This window comes from Mus caroli, unplaced genomic scaffold (assembly GCF_978045245.1).
Source record: "Mus caroli unplaced genomic scaffold, Mus_caroli_1 scaffold_8, whole genome shotgun sequence".
Lineage (NCBI taxonomy): Eukaryota > Metazoa > Chordata > Mammalia > Rodentia > Muridae > Mus > Mus caroli.
In genome coordinates, this window is record NW_028227263.1 from 100,438,416 (window position 1) to 100,457,289 (window position 18,874).

The window sequence follows — 18,874 nt, forward strand, 5'->3', positions numbered from 1 at the left end:
CGCCCTCCCCCACCGATTCCCGCCTGTTTCGCTTCTCCTCCTCCGGTCTCGAGCGGTGGAGAGTTTCGGGGATTCGGTTTGGCTCGCCTTTCTCCCTAGAGAGCATCGGGTCCGGCTCCGTGGTGCGTCGTCGGCCCGAGGCGGCTCCCCGACTGCAGGCCGCAGGGAGCGGAATCGCGACCCGCGGCCGGAGGGGGAGGGAGCACGCGCGGGGAGGGGCGTGCTCGTCACGTGACGAGGAAGTGCCGTTAACAGCGCTTTCCTCCGGTCCCTGGCGCCCCTGGATGACGTCGCTAGGAGGGGGCGGGGCGATAGGGTGTGTGAGGTTCAGGTTCCGCTGTCAAGGGGTGTTGAGTGTCTGTGGAGCCTGCTCGGGGAAAGCGATCGCTGGTATCTGGGGGGGCGGAATTCGGCCCGCTAGTCAGCCTGAGGTTCTATGAACCTGGCTTGGAAAAACCTGCTTCCTGGACTTCTCCAGAGTGACAGCTGCGGTTTAAAGTCATAAAAGTTAGCTGTGATTGACGGGAGCTTCTTGTGGTCAGGGACTTGGTCAGCTGCGCATCCTTCATCTCCAGCAGCGCCTGCAGGGCCTAGAACACGGTAGGCACTTAGAACGTTGAATGAATGAATGCATGCATGCATGCATGAGCGAGTCGTTAAGTGTTCTGAGGTAGAGTTTCCTGATCATTATTGGATAAGGAAGATCCTATTATGGAAATAAAGTCTATTAAATTCCCCTTTGCATAATTTCTTCAATCTTTGTTACTTTTCGTCTTTCGAGCCTTTCCTTCCACGCACCTTGTGGGACTAGATACACCATGGTTTGCTTTGGCTTTGTGAGCAGCAATCACTGTCTACCACTCTTGAATTATCATAAAAATAATCTTGGGAAGCGAGAAAAATGTCTCGATCTCACATATATTCTACTTTCATTTATTATTGGGGGAGAAGGTGGCATGGCACCGCAGTTTTTTTGTGGGTTTTTGTTTTGTTTTGTTTTTTCTCGAGACAGGGTTTCTCTGTGTAGCCCCGGCTGTCCTGGGACTCACTCTGTAGACCAGGCTGGCCTGGAACTCAGAAATCTGCCTGCCTCTGCCTCCCAAGTGCTGGGATTAAAGGTGTGCTCCACCGCTTCCCAGATGACACCTCAGCTTTTTGTAATTGGTTCTCTCCTATTTTTCTGTGAGTTCTTGGGCCCTTGGGATCACCAAGCATAGCAATAAACCATCTCTTGGGCCCTCCTCCTCGCCCTCCTCTTCCTCCTCTCCCTCCTCCACGTTTGCCTTTATTATTATTATTATTATTATTATTATTATTATTTTAGCATTGTGACCCTTGGGAAAGCCAACCTTTTAAAAAGATGGTAGATGTTCACTGATTTGCCATCTTCTAAGAAGCTAGCATTTTAAAATTTTTTCTTCCTAATAGCACACAGAGGTAATGTTTACGCTCAGTTTTTTAGAAAACTTGTTGGTTTTTTAGAAAACTTATTGGTTTGAGAATATTTAATGAACCGCATAATTAAGGCTACAGAAATTCACATTTATGAACAGAAGGAGGAAGGGAAGAGTTCAGGATAGCTGAATAATAGGGTAAGATGGGAGAGGAAGCTTCAAAAGGAAGAGATAAGATCACATTTGCTTTTAACTAGTACTAGCTAGAAGTCAGTTTTAAGTCTCCTCTATTCAGAATGTCAAGAGAGAGGTTTCTTCTTCGCACAGATTTCCTGGGTAGTAGGAAGGCTTGACTTTCACTGACTTATCACGCCTTACTTTAACACCTCTGTTTCCTAGCATCTGCCCATACACTTTACAGAAACTGTACAAACTCCTCATTAAATCCTTCCGTGACTCTGCGACCTACCGTCTTGGGTTTAGGCTCCTTGGTTTAGAGTTGGAAGTGTTTTGTAACCTTGAGCCCAAATTTGCATTTTATATTTAACGGAGGACTGAAGTCCAAGGGGGTAATTCTAAACCACATCCAGCACTTTTGCTGTCTCTGCTGTTTCAGCTCTGCCGGCTGCCTTTCCCCTCCCTCCTAACAAACGCTGGCCTGGGAGTATTTCTTTAGGAAGTGCTTCTTTGACTTGCTGTTATCCTTTAGGAGAATTGTATGTGTGTTTGTACATGTGTATGGTGTTGGTGACTTTCTTTTTGACTAGAATTGATTTCCAGAATTCTTTTACTTATCCTCATGATTAAGCTTATTATTTTACTAACTACTCAATAAAATAAGTGACTAAAAAATAGTTTTCTTGGATAAGGAATTGTTAAATATTTTGAATGTTGTCATGCTAAATTGGGGGGGGGTTATTTATTTATTTATTTATTTAGACTTGTTTCAAAATACAATTCTTGCAGAGGTCAAGCTGTAATAAGAGTATGTTACTAGCAGAGAATAAAGCTGTATTATATATATATATATATATATATATATATATATATATATATATATAAGTTAAAAAGTCACGATGAAGGACAGGGGCACAGTCAGAGATAGGAGACATGCCTAGTATGTAAAGATCTTGGGTTTTATTCTATAACACCAAAAAATAAGGAAGACAAACCTCCACATGTTTCTGAATGCTTTCCCAGGGGCAGCTGTGCTCTGAGAAGATGAGGGCTTTGTTTTGTCCTCTGTTGTTATCTCTAGAACAATGCCCAGCATATGAGTGATGCTCAGTATGTATTGCCTGAATGAATGTGCTTCTAAAATAGTGTCAAAAACATAAATCATAGAAAAAAAAGATGCTTTTAATTTTTCCATGTATCTGTTTGCTTTAGAATTTTTTTTTTCTTTTTTTCTTTTTTCCAAGACAGGGTTTCTCTGTGTAGCCCTGGCTGTCCTGGAACTCACTTTGTAGACCAGGCTGGCCTCGAACTCAGAAATCCACCTGCCTCTGCCTCCCAAGTGCTGGGATTAAAGGCGTGCGCCACCACTGCCCGGCTGCTTTAGACTTTTTAATTGTTTTTATTTTTGTGTGTATGTGGTATATGTATGTGTATGGGGACACCTATGTCCATGTGCATGTGAAGGCCAAGAAGGATATCATTTTGTGTCTTCCTCGACGTCCTTCCATGCCTGGCTTTTCTGTGGATGCTGGAGGTGCAAACTCAGGATCTCATGTTCATACATCCGGCTCTTTACCCACTGTCTCATCTCCCAGCTGCTGCTGCTGCCGCTGCTGCTGTTCCTCCTCTTCTTCACTAACTTGGTAGGCAGCAAAAGATTGAAAAGTTAGAATGAATGAGTAGAAGGTTTTGAAGCTGCTTGGCATCAGCTATGGTCAACTGCACTGAGTTCTTTGCCATAGCCACTGAGGGCAAGCCCCTTTCGGGTCCATTTCATTCAAGCTGTTTCCAGGTAAATTTCAAAAGACAGCAGAAAACTTGCATTCTGATCACTGGAGCGATTTGATAATAAGGTTTCCTGCTTTCATAGAATTAAACCAGGACTCATGTGCTTTGAGTGGTGACATCATATACCATCATGGCACTGTGACAAGTCCATTTGTGGAGTAAAAGCTCATGATGATGATGGGAACCTCAATGTGAAGCTTGCAGGTCCTAGCATCGTGTCCGTGGAGAATGCTGGACCAGTCACCAAGTGCTTTCTTGTTTGTTATGTGCACTGCCAAGACTGATTGGAAGGCAACCATGTGGTTTTTGTTTTTTTTTTTAAAGATTTATTTATTATTATAAGTAAGTACACTGTAGCTGTCTTCAGACACTCCAGAAGAGGGCATCAGGTCTCATTACGGATGGTTGTGAGCCACCATGTGGTTGCTGGGATTTGAACTCTGGACCTTCAGAAGAGCAGTCGGGTGCTCTTACCCACTGAGCCATCTCACCAGCCCCAACCATGTGGTTTTTGCTCATATGAAAGATGAATTGAGCATCTATGAATCTGTCAAAGACCAGCAAGATCACCAACTTCTTTTTATTTATTTATTTATTTCATGGAAATTGGTGACATTTGGTCTCCCTCTCTCCCCAAAAAAGTGTACTTGAGAGCAGTTGAACAGATAAAATGGTTCATCTGGCACTTACTTACTTACTTACTGCTTTATATTGTTAGCTTACTCATTCCTCCCTGGTTTCTTGTTAAAGCTTTATTCTTAATTAATTAATTAAAATATGGGGTGTGTATATGAATAATGAGTGTGAGTGCCACAGAAGGGGTGTGTGTGTGTGTGTGTGTGTGTGTGTGTGTGTGTGTGTAAGTGTAAGTAATTCAGAGAACTTCTGTGAGTTAATTCTCCCACCAGGTGTGATCTAGGGATTAAATTTAGGTCATCTCAGACTTGACAATAAGCAAGTCTGGGCCTTCTGGCCAGCCCCAAAGCCCTTATCTTTGAGGTCCAGCTCTCTGTGCTCACGTCTCAGTAGGTGCATTTGCTCTTCCGGCATCATATGCTCCAGCTAGACTAGAGAGAAGGATCCAGAGGCTTATGCCTGCTGAGCATTGTACAACTGTTGGCAGACAACTAGGGTGTGATGAGGGGCTCTATCATTTGAGGTCTTTTAGTTTTGTTTTTTGTTTTTTTTGAGACAGGGTTTCTCTGTGTAGCCCTGGTTTTCCTGGAACTCACTTTGTAGACCAGGCTGGCCTTGAACTCAGAAATCTGCCTGCCTCTGCCTCCCAAGGGCTGGGATTAAAGGAGTGTGCCACTACCGCCCGCCTGGCCATTTGAGGTCTTTACAGAGGTTGCCTCTTACTTAAAGCTATAGACAGATGGTTTATGATACAAAGAAACACAGTGCGATTACTACTTTACCTCTGAGGAGCTTGGCCAGTTTCCCTTGTAAGTCCTACTCTCTGTCCATTTTTCTTACTTATATTGTTCTATAGCACAGTGGGCTAGGACTATGGAGGGACTCTGAGAGTCAGTGAATGGCTTGGTGTGAATGAACCTTTGCATATAGTTGGTACCTAGGTTTGCCTCCCACTCCCAACTTCCAGAGGTGGTTGCCTCTTTTTCTGTTGAATGTTAATATATGCTGCATAATTAATATAACTAATTGTAATATTAATATATGTTACAATTTTAAAATTGTATTTTTGTAGTTTTTTGTTTTTCAGAGAGAAATTCTGTGTCTCTTACAGAACAACCTTCATCTTTCTGGCTAAATGACTTTTGTGCCAGTGATACCAGAAGCCTACAGCCATGTTCTTGCAGAGTTTGAGTCCTTGGATCCGTTACTCACAGCCCTGAGGCTGGACTCCAGTCGTCTGAGGGTGAGCTTCCATTTTGAAACAGTCTCGTGTAGCCGTTACTTTTGTTTTCATATCCCTGTTTCATGTGCTCTGCCATTCTTGCCCCTGCATTAGTTCCTTGTTTTGTGGGCTCTTGGGGCTCCTGCCTGTTGTGCCTTAAATAGCTCATTCTTTATTTTTTGAGCTATCATCTGAATTCTTTGTCAATTCTAGAATATGATACTGTTTACTTATGACTTATTTCCCCCTCCTTGGTGAGCTTGCTGTCTCCTCTCAGAAAGGAACATACTGTATTGGCATTGATAGTATACGTGAGCAGACCACATTATGTTTTGGAGCAACGTGAACTACTGCAGTTACTTCAAGCGGAGGATTTTGATACATCTCAGTATAGGGAATAAGGCAAAACCTCAGATTCTCGACTACACACAGGGATGTCACAGTGAAGAATAAAGTCTTAATCAATCTCAGTCACAAGTGATTTGGTTTATTTATTTATTTATCTTTGTTTTTTGGAGACAGGGTTTTTCTGTTAGTCTTGACTGTACTGGAACCTGCTCTGTAGACCAGGCTGGCCTCGGCCTCGAGAGATCCACTTGCCAGTGCCTCCCAAGTGCTGGGGTTAAAAGTGTGCACTACCACCACTCAGCCTTATTTCATTTTTAAACCTTTGCTGCTGCTTCAAATCACCCAACCTTCTCTCTTTTCTTTTTTTATCTTTTTCATTCTTTTCCTCTCCTTCCTTCTCTCCTTTTGTCTTCTTCTACTTCCTTCCCTCCCTCCCTCCCACTTCCTTCCTTCCTTCCTTCCTTCCTTCCTTCCTTCCTTCCTTCCTTCCTTTCTTCCTTCCTTCCTTCTTTCCTTTGTCTCACCCTATAGCCCAGACTTGTTGGAAACTGTGCAGCCTAGGCTGTCCCGATTCTCTCGGTGGCATGCCTGCCTCACCCTCCTCAGTGCTGGGATTGCAGGCGTAAGCCTGATGTCTCAATGCAGATTTCTGTCCTCTGAGAAAAGGGAAATACTAGCTAGGCTAGTGCAGTCAACAGTGGTGAAGGTCAATATCAGAAGTGTTTTCAGCTGCAAGACACAGCACAGCTTACTGTCAGATACAACAATCACTACATCAGTAGTAGAGTTGTGTGAGAATTTTGAATGCTTGTGAGAAAACCAAGAAACAAGACCTCAGTGTCCTCAAAATACAGAATCATTCTTGGAATGCGTTTCATGCTCATCCCAGGTATAGTAGATAGGTGTTACAGGATATTGAACCTGTTTCTTGTTAGGACGTGACTCAGCCCTTGGCACACAATTTAATACCTCTGGCTGGAATACACTCATGCCCTTAGTAAACACTTGTAAGTGAGCAAATGATTGAAGTAGCTGTTTTGTCCCTGGTAATTATTCTGTTTCCTCCACTGTAACTAGCACTGGAATAACCAGGTCAAGTTATGAAAATATGAACTGTTTAATAACTGGTTTTAACAAAGAAAAATTACACATTTATACAATTGAGCCTATTCAGGTTTTGGAGGTTCAGCTAAAAAAAGGGCAATGTTCTTTGTCTGGCATATTTCAGTATTCTAGGACTATAAAGGAGTGCTGTTACATTGTGTCCCGGGCAGGGGAGAGAAGGAAGCAAGTGAGCACAGACCTGCAGTACTTATTCCAAGTGGCTCGGTTATTTTTAAGTGTTGGGAATGCAGCCTAGGTTCTCGTGCATGCCAGGTGTCCTGTAACCGAGGGGCATCCCCAGTGCATAGCAGATCTCACGATTGTCTCCTCATGCTCTTAGTGTACCAGCATAGCTGTGTCTCGGAAATGGTTGGCGTTAGGCAGCACAGGAGGAGGACTCAATCTCATTCAGAAAGATGGCTGGAAGCAAAGGCTGTTTCTCTCTCACCGGGTAAGACCAAGGACATTCACCCACTTTCCCCACAATGTAATCAATTATTTAGAGTAAAAGGAGGATGAAAACGAACTATTCTTGTCTGATGTTCTAGGAAGGGGCAATCTCTCAGATTGCCTGCTGCTCTCATGATGATGATTATGTTGCTGTGGCTACCAGGTAAGAAACCCTTAAAGCTGATATGTGTGCTTGTCAGGATGACCAACCATCTCATCTCACCCAGCACTGGCCTGGTGTCAGTTCTGAAAGTCACATCCTGGGGATCCAAGTCTGCTCAGTGCCCAAGTCATCTGGGAGGGGTCGTTGGTCACCCTGGTGTTTGTGGAAAATGCTGATTTGAGGCAACAACATCTAAAAGGTCTTAAAAGAGAAAGGGAAGGGTCGTCACCTCTCCCTGAAGAGCTAGTACATATCTGGATGTGTCTTACGGTCCTCTCAGGACCTGCTTCTTTTCTCAATCTTCATGCGTAAGCCTGTACTATCTCTAATCTTGCTGAGAGAGAATGGGAGCAGAGGATGTGCAAAACATTTCAACACTTAAGTTCTCCTAATTTATTGGTTTGATGGCCAAAACAAGGAAGTGAATACTTTGATTTATAACTCCTTCCCCTAAGAACAGAAGTTTATATTGTATTTAATATGGCTAATATTTTGCAGTTGAGTTTTGTTTTTTGGTTTTTGGTGGGTTTTTTTTTTTTTTTTTTGTGGTAACTTTTTGTTGCTTGTAACTTGTCTACAGTCAAGGTCTTGTAGTTGTTTGGGAATTAAATCAAGAGCGTCGTGGGAAGCCAGAGCGAATTCACGTGTCCTCAGAACACAAAGGCCGAAAAGTTACTGCCCTCTGTTGGGACACGGCTGTTCTGAGAGTCTTTGTAGGTGACCATGTGGGCAAAGTGTCTGCCATCAAACTCAACACTTTGAAACAAGCAAAGGTGAGGAAACACTCCAGCTCCTTGTGTGGCTTGTGAGGTGAGGTGTTAACTTGTGGAGCTTTGAATGAAGGATACACTTTGATTTGCTGTATTTTCTAGAAGCCTTGGAGAATTTATCTGTTATTGGCCTGCTTCAGTGTAGAGTCCTGGGAGAAGAAACATAACTTGTGTTGTCCAAGTTACTCGAATGGACATACCAGAATATTCTGGTTCATTCATAATGACTGACCAAAGTTATTTGATTTCTGATACAAGTTTGATTCGAAGTACAAGTAAGCTGGACATGGTGGTGCATGCTTTTAATCCCAGCACAGGGGAGGCAGAGGCAGGCTAATATCTGAGATGGAGGCCAGCCTGGTCTACACAGTGACTTCTAGGACAGCCAGGGCTACACAGAGAAACCCTGTCTTGAAAAACCAAAAAGAAAAGTAGAACTGATACTACTCAAAAGGAGAAATATTGTCAGTAGGTGAAAAATTCTCCTGAATACATTATATGCTAATATATATATATTTTTCATTCTAAGTTCACAGATAATTACAAACAGAACTTTGAGAAATTTTTGTAGTTAAGTATCAAATTATTTCACAGATTTTTATTTACTTATTTTGTTTTTTTGAGACAGGTTCTCTCTATCAGTCCTGGCTATCCTGGAATTTGCTGCATAGACCAGGCTGGCCTTGAGCTCATAGAGATCCTCCTGCCTCTGTCTTCTGAGTACTGGAATTAAAGGTGTGTGCCGCCATATCCAGTCTCACAAATGTTAAGTGATGGAAACTTTTATATCCTTGTATGCAAATTAAGTTCTGGCTTATTTTATTTCACGTTTTTACATTTATTTATTTAATTGTACATGTATGAGTATTTTATTAAATGTATTTCTTTGTTTTACACATTTTGAAATTGGAGTTATGGACAATTGTGAAGTACCAGGTGGGTTCTTGGAACAAGAACAACAAATGCTCTAACTACTGAGCCATCTCTCCAGTTTTTTGTTTCTTTATTGACAGGATCTTTTTACATAACCCTGACTTTCCTGGAACTTTCTGTGTAAACCTGGCTGGCTTCAAAGAGAGGATCAGCCTGCCTCTGCGACCCAAGTGCTGGTATTAAAGGTGTGCACCACCATGCCTGACTTTTTTTTTTTTTTTTAAGTTTTTTGAACTTTTAAATTTTTTCTTGATTTATCACAGCAGACCTTGCTTTCATAGGAGTCCTCTGGCTCAGTTTCCCGAGTACTGAGAGTACACGTGTGTGCTTCCACTCCTGGTGTATTTTGGCTTATTTCAACAGGTCAAGCAGACGAGATGGTGTGTGTTGTAAATATATTTCCTTCTCACATCCCTTTTAGGCAGCTGCTGCCTTTGTGATGTTTCCTGTTCAGACAATAATAACAGTGGACTCCTGTGTCGTCCAGTTGGATTATTTGGATGGAAGATTACTTGTGTCTTCACTGACTCGATCCTTCTTGTGTGACACCGAGAGGTACTCATTAGCTGACCACGACATTAGCTGTGTAGAATTCCAGGCTTTTTGGGTCTACGTTCTGCTTGTCACTGAGCCAAAACCCTTTGAATAATTTTGTAGATGTAAATAAGGCGCCGTTTACATGCAAGATGATGTCAGAGAAGAGGAGACAGAGGTAGTCTGGTGGGTGACTAACACAGGCAATCAGTGAACCCTACCCAGCAGCATCACCTAAGAGCCAGGAGAGTGCCGGGCGCCTGCTTCCATGTGTGCGGGCAGAAAGGCTGCCTTGATTTCGGCTGTTGCTCTTTTTAAAATTTCTTGTCTACTTAATGGCATTTTACTAATGGAAAAAATTGGGTAAGGAATCACTGTAGGCTTTGCGAAGCTGACAAAATCTCACTAAAGTCTGAAGGGTGGGGGCGCAGGTACAGTGAATGGCAAAGGAATGTGCCAGAGGCGCTGTGCAATACCAGAGCAGATCAGGACACGGCTTAAATGAGTAGTATCCGTCTCTGACAAAGTTCTTCAGTCACTCTCCGTACTCGGCAGTGTTCAGTGGCCGTTGTTTTCATGCTGGCTCTGATTGGTTTGCTAGTCACCCTATTTCTTAGATTATCCCTTCTTTAAAAAATTGTTATGCAAAACCTCAAGCTTGCTCAAAAAAAAAGTGAGAATTCTACAATAAACGAGGCCATAAGTGTGCATTTCATGGGGTACAGCTAGAGTTGAATTGCAGTAATGTAGAACCTGCTATGGAAATAGCATGTAAGATTGCTCCCTTCCATTAGCTGCAGTTCAGTTTGGGGGATCGTGGATAGCATAATAACTTAAAAAGTTCACACAATTTTTTTGTTTAGTTTTAACCTACATTCTACCCAATAAATAGCGTTCTCTAAAAACTGGGACTCCTGAGCTGGGCTTGTTGGCACATACTGTAACTCGAGCACTGGAAATAATGGAGGTAGGGGGATCAGGAGTCAAACTTCTCATTGACAATCTAGTAAGCAGCCTAATAATTAAACTTAGAACTTCTTATAGTGCTTTGTATATTTCAAAGCTCCTTCTTCCCACCCCCAGCCCCCAACAGGTTTTTTTTTTTTTTTCAGTGTAACCAGCTCTGGCTGTCCTGGACTGGCTTTGTGGACCAGGCTGGATTTGAACTCACAGAGATCTGCCTGCCTCTACCTCCCAAGTGCTGGGAGCAAAGGTGTCTGTCTCCATGCCCAGCTATTTCAGAGCATTCTTACATCATATTCTTACAGTAAAACAGTTTTTTTACAAAGGAAATAAGTGGAAGAATATTTATTGACTCACCGAGGGTCTTAGCAGACTCCTGTAAGAGAGCATATTAGGTCGTTCTCCAAGAAGAAGAGACTGAATTCATGAACTGAGTGAGTGGGAGCTTGCCTATAATCCCAGCTCTTGAGGACAGAGGTGTGGACTAGTGGGCAGAGTTTGAAGCTGGCCTGGACTGCTTAGTGAGACCCTGTCTGAAACAAAACTAAACTGAGTGCAAATACAATAACTAAGGAGGGAAAAGACCCCTGTGTCCTGAAAACCCACAATCTACCATTGACGCAGACACAGTTGCCATGTGTAATGTGGTACTTTCTGTGAAAACAGTCTAAGACATGGATAGTTGAGCATTTCTCAAAGGAAGAATGATGCAGCCACGTCATGAAGGATTTATCTGGAGACACATTTTCTTCCATATGTAGAATCTACATGTGAATAAAAATACATATACAAACATGCCTGTATACACAAACGACCTGAAACAAGGGGAATGTTCGAGGGGAGGGAAGGAACAAACATTGTATGTTGTCTGTCATGGAGATTCTGGAATTATAGAGAGATGTGTGTATAACAAGCACTTGTGTGCATTTGTTTAACTGTATGTGTACCAGTTGACCTGATCAGAGGGTGATGTCCAAGAGACGGGGAAGGGCTCTGGTAGGAGAGGAGAGAAGAAGATTGGGGAGGCGAAAGGGTGATGTTGGCAGTAAAGGGCTGATGGGGGAATTGCCAGTAAAGTCCCTGACATTCATGTATCAAATGCCAGAGCAAAACCCACTATTTTGTTTGCCAACTAAGAACAATTGTAAAAAGGAAGTAATCTGAGCATATGGGAGGCTGAGGCATGAGCACTGCTGAGAGTTCATGTCCAGCCTGGCTACATAATGAGTTCTATGTTGGCTAGGGCTGCAGAGGGAGACCCTGTTTCAAGCACACAAAACCAAAATTCAAACAGACAGGTAATGGAAACAGTAAGAGGAATTTTTAGGAAGGCGCAGCTGGCTATTATCCCCTCTGTGTCCCATGAGCTCAGCTCTCACATCTGTCCTGCTAAGGGAACAGAATGTCCCAAGACACAGAATTTCAAAAGAACCTGGATTTTAAGAAAAGGAGGAGTTCACTGGATGTTTGAAGTGGGGCGGGGCCCTGGACACAGTTGGAAAGTAACTGCCTGCATGGAGTGTTTAAAGAATTGTGTTTTACCGTGTCTTGGAAAGCAGTCAGTAGGGTTCCTATGTGAACAGAGTGGTGTTAGCAGTAATGCCTTTCGGATCTGAAACAGGCCTTCCTCGTTGTGTGGATAGTAAACAGTAATGATGTGAAGAGCTTGGCTTCCTGTTTCAGAGTGGTTACAGGGTAACCAGCCCGGTTTGGACCCATCCGTGCCATTGTTTTCTAGTGTAGTACTGACAGAGCAGAAAGAGGAAAAGGGCATTGTGGGTAGGGTTATATGTCCATGTTGAATGTGAGTGCTTTGACATTTCTATTTTTTGTAGGTAAACCACCTTTGTCTTTGTTTCTGGAAATTAGGGAAAAGTTTTGGAAAATCGGAAATAAGGAAAGAGATGGAGAATATGGGGCTTGTTTCTTCCCCGGGCGGTGTGCTGGGGGCCAGCAGCCTGTGATCTACTGCGCCCGCCCAGGCTCCCGGATGTGGGAAGTGAACTTTGACGGGGAAGTGCTCAGTACGCACCAGTTCAAGAAGCTCCTGTCAATGCCGCCCCTCCCTGTGATCACTGCAAGGTAGCCGCTACATGGGACTTCCTGGAGACACTGCGTTAAAATTGGTGGTATTGTGGGCTGGTCAAGATTTGATTCTACCTTCTAAGAGTGAGATAGAATCTTTATTAAAAGATTCAGAGAAACCAGAAGAGTCCTTAAACAACTGTCTTCCTTGTGATTAGAGTGACTTGAGAAGGGGAGATGTGATTTAGATGTGTAAATTTGGCAAGTTGGCCCTTCTTTATATTGCAAAAAGAATGCTTTTAAGTTGTGATTCCCTCGTTAGCTGGTGTGTTTACCTTCTAGATCAGAGCCTCAGTATGATCACACTGTTGGATCCTCCCAGTCTTTGGCATTCCCCAAACTCTTGCATCTCAGGTAAGTTTCTCCTTTGCCCCTTTCTCTTTATTCGGAAGCCATTTGCATTTATATTTAGTTTTCAATTTTTGTTGTTTGTTTGTTTGTTTGTTTTTCAAGACAGGATCTCTTCTGTGTAGCCCTGACTGTCCTGGAACTCACTTTGTAGACCAAACTGGACTCAAACTCAGAGATCCACCTGCCTTTACCCCCCCCACCCCCCCGAGTACTAGGATTAATGGCGTGCACTACCACCACCTGGCTTATTTTACAATTTTAAAAAATGATACTAGAGTTTGAATACAGGGCTGTGTGTAGCTAAGTTATTTCTCAACCCCTAAGCTAAACTCCAGGGGTCAGGTTAAAATTTGTTGTTGTTGTATGCTAGGTAAGCAGCCTACCACTGAGCTGAACCCCAAGACAGACTCTTGCTATGTTGCTCAGGCTAACTGTACACCATCTGCATGTCTGGTGCCAGAGGGCATGAGATCTCCTGGAGCTGGAGCTACAGACATTTGTGAGCCAGTGTGTAGGCACTGGGAATTGAACCGAGGTCCTCTGGAAGAGCTGGTGGTGCCTTTTACCACTGAGCTGTACCTCTGGCCTCATTACCAGATTTGAAGGTTGATTTTATGTTAAGTTATCTTTGGGATGTTTGGAGGTGACTGTGTTAATACAGTATTCGGTGCATAAGAGAAATGAAGAGATCTCTTTCCAAACCAGTAGGAGAGTTTGTAATAGAGAGCTTTCTGGCTATCAATGCTCACTGGTAAAGGACCTCATTCTTACACACTCCTACGTGGTGGGGTGCTGTAGTGATCTAGTATGCCAGTGTTGGCCTGCAGGACATAAGCAGTTGTGGAGCCTGTTCTTGTAGGCTCACTGGAACTTCAGCTCTCTGCCTTTTAGGTCCTCCAACAGGTAACTTGCATGAAAGCTCTGCTCCAGGCTGGCTCAGCTCATTCTCACTTTGGGTTTAGCTCACCTCATGGCACTAGTGCAGAGTCAAGTACTGAGCAGCACAGAGTGCCACTCCTGGTGTCAGCTGCGTGTCCTGCATAGGCAGATGGATATGAGCTTGAGCTCCACTTTATAGTGAGAAATTATTTATTAGTATCTCTTCTGCTACTTAATATAGCTGACTGAAAACTCAGAGAGTGACAGTGGTTTTTATAGGTATGCTGCAGTGTGGACACCGACTGGGCTTTTTCAAGGGGTACCGACCTTCTAAATATAGTAAAGATGTCAACTTAATTTCCCCACAGGTTAAAACATACTCACGTCACGATGTGTATATATATATATATATATATATATATATATATATATATATATATGGTGTTCCTTTAGTTTCTCAGACTCTATGCATGTTACTGTCGAAGATTGCCCTCCTCTCTTAGGTGCTGTGGTCAGAGGCAGGTGCTGTCAGGCCCAGCTTATTTGATTTTTTTTTTAATTTATATTTTTTTTCTTTGACTTCTTAACTGATTCTTTCAGCTTTGGTGTCCCAGTTTATTATCAGTGAAGGAATGACACCATGAAGAATGTATGAAGTATAAGCATGGGCTCTTAAGTCTCCTTGTCTCCTTCACTGAATCCAGGCTACTATGTCTTTTGTTTTGTTTTGTTTTGGAGACAGGGTTTCTCTGTGTAGCCCTGGCTGTCCTGGAACTCACTCTGTAGACCAGGCTGGCCTCGAACTCAGAAATCCGCCTGCCTCTGCCTCCCGAGCGCTGGGATTAAAGGCGTGCGCCACCACGCCCGGCTGCTATGTCTTTAATATTAATTTTATTTAGGTGTGCACACACACACACACACACACACACACCCTGTATGTAGTAGGTCCTGGTGAGGTCAGAAGATAATGTGTTGGACCTCCCATTGCTAGTGGTGGCAGCAGTGCTCAGCTGCCAGGCATGGCTCCTGGGAAGAACAGAACACTCATATCCACTGAGCCATCTTTCCAGCCTCTGGGTTATCTCTTCCTTCCTTCCATCCTTTCTTTAATTTTTCTTTTACTATTTTTAAAATTTATTTTTATGTTATGTACATTGGTGTTTTGTCTGCATGCATGTCTATGTTGAGGGTGTCAGATGCCCTGGAACTGGAGTTACAGACAGCCGTAAACTTCCATGAACTGGGAATTAAACCTGGGTCTTCTGGAAGAGCAGCCAGTATTCTTAACTGCTGAGTCATCTCTTAGTCCATGGGTCATTATTTCTAAGGCATTTTATAAATTGGGAGTCTGAAATGGCTCAGTGCGTAAAGGTACCTGCTGCCAAGCCTGAATACCTGAGTTTGGTCCTTAGGATCCACATGGTCAAAGGAGAGAACAGATTCTTGCACGCTGTCTTCTGACTTCCACAAATGTTCATGGCGCATGCATTCCTGTATACGTGGATACAAAAGAAAGAAAAATAGAATTTTTAGCCTGGGGTAGTGTCACATGCCTTTAATTCCAGCATTCAGGAAACAGAGGCTAGCAGATCTCTCAGTTCCAAGACAGCTAGAGCTACACAGAGAAACTTTGTCCCAAAAAACAAAAGCAAAAACAAAATGTAATTAAAATAATAAATTTTGAAAGTTGAATACCAAACTTATGATCATATTTATCTTTACCCCGTGGTTGTCTGTATCTTAAAGGTATCTTTCTAATTTTAGTGATTCTGAATTAGGACTTTTAACAGTGCCTTCATCTTTGTCACGTTGGCTGCTTTCCATTAGGGATAGAGAGAACTCTTGACTTTCGCACTGACAGGATGTTTAGTATTTATACATGCACTCAAACACTGTGGCTATCACTGTTGCTTTCCTAGCCACTTTCCAGCTTTAATACTGTTAGGTATACATAAAGGAAGCTCTGAGTGTGTTTGTTTCTGGAAAAAAATAAAACAAAACCCCAGTGAGGTGCATGGTAAAGCCGTGAGTAGGGCGGGTAAGAAATAGCCATGTGCAGGGCAAGCTGCTAGGCTGTCTGGGCTTTAGAGGGAAGTGGAACTGCGGATTCTTTGTGAGTGCCTAGAGTAGGAGATTTCCTGCTCTGACCAGGAGAAAGGAAGATGTGTGTGCACTGTAAAGCCTGCAGCTGTGACACAGTGAGTGACAGACATGAGATACATTCATACTTAGAAGAGAAAGATGAGAGGAACAGAGAGGCCAGTGGAGGACTGGGGCTGTGTAGGGAAGAAAGGACCAGGAGCAAGGATCAGTTTTTGCCTGGGGCCAAGGAAATGGGGAATGGTCAAGGACTGTGGGTTGTGTAGTTAGGGAGTCCATTGCTTTTTGAGAATTCAGTAAAGCGGAGTGATGAGGATTCCAGGAAACAGGGAGGGAGTTTCTGGGGATAAAGGAGGGAGAAGGCTCTGTGAGGTTGGAGGGAAGCTCCAGCAGTGGAGCTGAACTCTGCAGTCTAGTGTGAGGCCTCTGCCCTTATGCTGAAGGGCCCTGGCTTGTTATTTAAGTTCCCTGACAAAGCATACCTGTACCTTGATGGGCTCTTAGGTAATAGGGCTGAGCCTTCACAGTCCTCCTGGCATGGTTGGCTAGTTGTTCTCAGCCTTTGTCATCTACACACACTGAGAATACTGCCTTTCCTGATGGGGACTCCTGCTGCTCTGTTTAAATGAGTGTCTGTGTGTTATATCTGAAAGGCTGAGTAAGTGTCATGTAAGTCCCTCTTATGGGTATTTCTTTTTCCAGATACCAGCCTTTTCTTCCTCTAGAAACTATGTGTGTGTGTGTGTGTCTAAATCTTCCCATTTAGCACCATTTGATGCTGTGTTTTTATTGAGCTTAGAAAGGAGATGGTAAGGTTTGTTCAGCTGGGTCATTGCTGTACATAAAGTACTATGCGCTAGGAAACCTGAGGGCTTGGTTTGCTTTGGTTATTTGACTTCTTTTACTTTCTTTTCCAGTGAACACTGCGTGCTGGCTTGGACAGAAAAGGGAATTTATGTTTTCATTCCTCAGAGTGTTCAAGTTCTTCTTTGGAGTGAAGTCAAGGGTAATTATATTTTTCTTTCTAAGGTAACTTAGTCTCATAATTATGTGTGAAAATTAATTGTATGATGATTCTTTTATAATGAGAGAAGTTGAAAATGCAGGGAATAATTGTGTGTGACTAACACAGAGAAAATCCGTCCCTGTACTCTTGGTTAAAACCAGACGCATGGGAAAGTTTGCCACTGCTGCTAAGATAGTTCCTTGATCTTGGCTTTTGGGGTCTTCTGAGAAAGGAGAGGGTCATCATTGATCCACAGTGTTTTCTTGTAGTTTTTTTTTCCCCAATTGAGGATGCCCCTTGCAAACTAGTTTGTTAAATTCTTTCAAGGTGTTTAGTCAAGACAGATACCTCTTCATGTATGATTAATTTTACTCACTATATTTTAAAAGATATGTAACTTCACTCTTTTAAATACTTGTTAAAATCTGTTCATATAGCCGGGCGTGGTGGCACATGCCTTTAATCCCAGCACTCGGGAGGCAGAGGCAGGCGGATTTCTGAGTTCGAGGCCTGCCTGGTCTACAAAGTGAGCTCCAGGACAGCCAGGGCTATACAGAGAAACCCTGTCTCATAAAAACCAAAAAAAAAAAAAAAAAAAAAAAAAAAAAAGACATAAAATCTGTTCATGTGAACACCAGGCTGTAACTCTCTGGAATGTTCTTTAGCTCAAAGCATAGTTCCTACGTTTTCACTCCCAATTCCTTTTCATGGGAAATAGTGTATTATACATAAGACTTTTAGATCAGAGAGCTGTGGGCTTTTGTTTTGTAATTTTAGAAAAGTATCTAAATATGATTTCTTTATTGAAGTACAAGTATAAAAAGGTGAAATTTCAGTGAGCCAAATCTTATTCACTTTATAAGTATGATTACAGTCCATGTCAAAATGGTAGCATTTCCCAGTTCTCTGCTGGGAATCTAATGTGGGGCTTGGTACATTGTGTAAGTGCCCTTTCACAAGCTGCATCCCTAGCAGGGGCCTTACAAAAGCAGTAAATGGTGTTTGATTAATATCCTATCTGTTAACCCTTGTGGGCTTTTTTTTTTTTTTTTTTTTACCTTTGTTGTTTTTAGATATTCAGGATGTAGCTGTCTACAAGAATGAATTGTTCTGTTTACACTTTAATGGGAAAATCTCACATCTTTCCTTGTTGTCTGTGGAGCGCTGTGTAGAACGCCTGTTAAGGAGAGGCCTGTGGGACCTGGCTGCTCGCACATGCTGTCTCTTCCAAAATTCTATTATCACCAGCAGAGTGAGTTAGAGTTTACTTGTGAATGTTAATTATGGGTTGGTCACACCATCCAGGCTTTCAGGGTTGTTTTAAAATTGCTTGTCATTATTAACCTTTCTATATGTCTTACACATGTAGAGATAAAGTCTCCAAAAAAGCATGGCAGATATATCTAGGGTCGGTGAAGGGTAATAAAGATGGTGTGGTTTTGATTTTAAGAAAGTATCAGCTGAGCTGTGGTGCCATATGCCTTTAATTCCAGCACTTGGGAGGCAGAGGCAGGTGGATTTCTGAGTTTGATTCTAGCCTGGTCTACAGAGTGAGTTCCAGGACAGCCAGGGCTATCCAGAGAAACCCTGTCTTGTAAAAAACAAAAAACAAAACAAAACAAAAGAAAGTATCAGAGCAGGGCATGGTAAGACACTCCTTTAGACCTAGCACTTGAGAGGCAAAGGTAGGTGGATCTACATGAGTTTGAGGCTAACCTGGTCAACAGCGTGAGCTCCAAGACATCCAGAGCTACACAGAGAAATTTGGTCTTAACAAACAAAACAAAACAAAAATCAGATTAACTTATAAATATAGTTAAACTGTAGAGCTTGTTTTAAGAGGGCTGATTGCACATATATTAACTCTTAATATAGAATATATTCTAAGTCTTGCTAGCTTACTCAGCCTTCTCAAAACACCTGGGAAGGCTTCTTGTGGGTGTGCTTTTAGCCCTTTGGCTCTTTGGCTAT

At 42.7% G+C, this 18,874-nt stretch overlaps 1 protein-coding gene across 3 annotated transcripts in view; it reads left to right on the forward strand.

Moving 5' to 3' along the window:
* Nucleotides 1-12: 12 nt before the first annotated feature.
* The window catches only part of Hps5 (HPS5 biogenesis of lysosomal organelles complex 2 subunit 2), a 36,005-nt gene continuing 17,143 nt past the window's right edge, over nucleotides 13-18,874 (forward strand). For 2 of the 3 annotated variants that reach the window (XM_021166115.3, XM_085841720.1), the window contains exons 1-10: nucleotides 200-600; nucleotides 5,107-5,238; nucleotides 7,010-7,120; nucleotides 7,218-7,282; nucleotides 7,863-8,055; nucleotides 9,407-9,540; nucleotides 12,352-12,564; nucleotides 12,850-12,921; nucleotides 16,815-16,903; nucleotides 17,977-18,155. In XM_021166115.3, the coding sequence (XP_021021774.1) occupies nucleotides 5,131-5,238; nucleotides 7,010-7,120; nucleotides 7,218-7,282; nucleotides 7,863-8,055; nucleotides 9,407-9,540; nucleotides 12,352-12,564; nucleotides 12,850-12,921; nucleotides 16,815-16,903; nucleotides 17,977-18,155 (1,164 nt within the window). In that variant the 5' untranslated portion in view covers nucleotides 200-600; nucleotides 5,107-5,130. Of the gene's footprint in view, nucleotides 123-199; nucleotides 601-5,106; nucleotides 5,239-7,009; nucleotides 7,121-7,217; nucleotides 7,283-7,862; nucleotides 8,056-9,406; nucleotides 9,541-12,351; nucleotides 12,565-12,849; nucleotides 12,922-16,814; nucleotides 16,904-17,976; nucleotides 18,156-18,874 lie in introns of those variants that run through there. The other variant, XM_021166117.3, reaches the window with a different exon arrangement.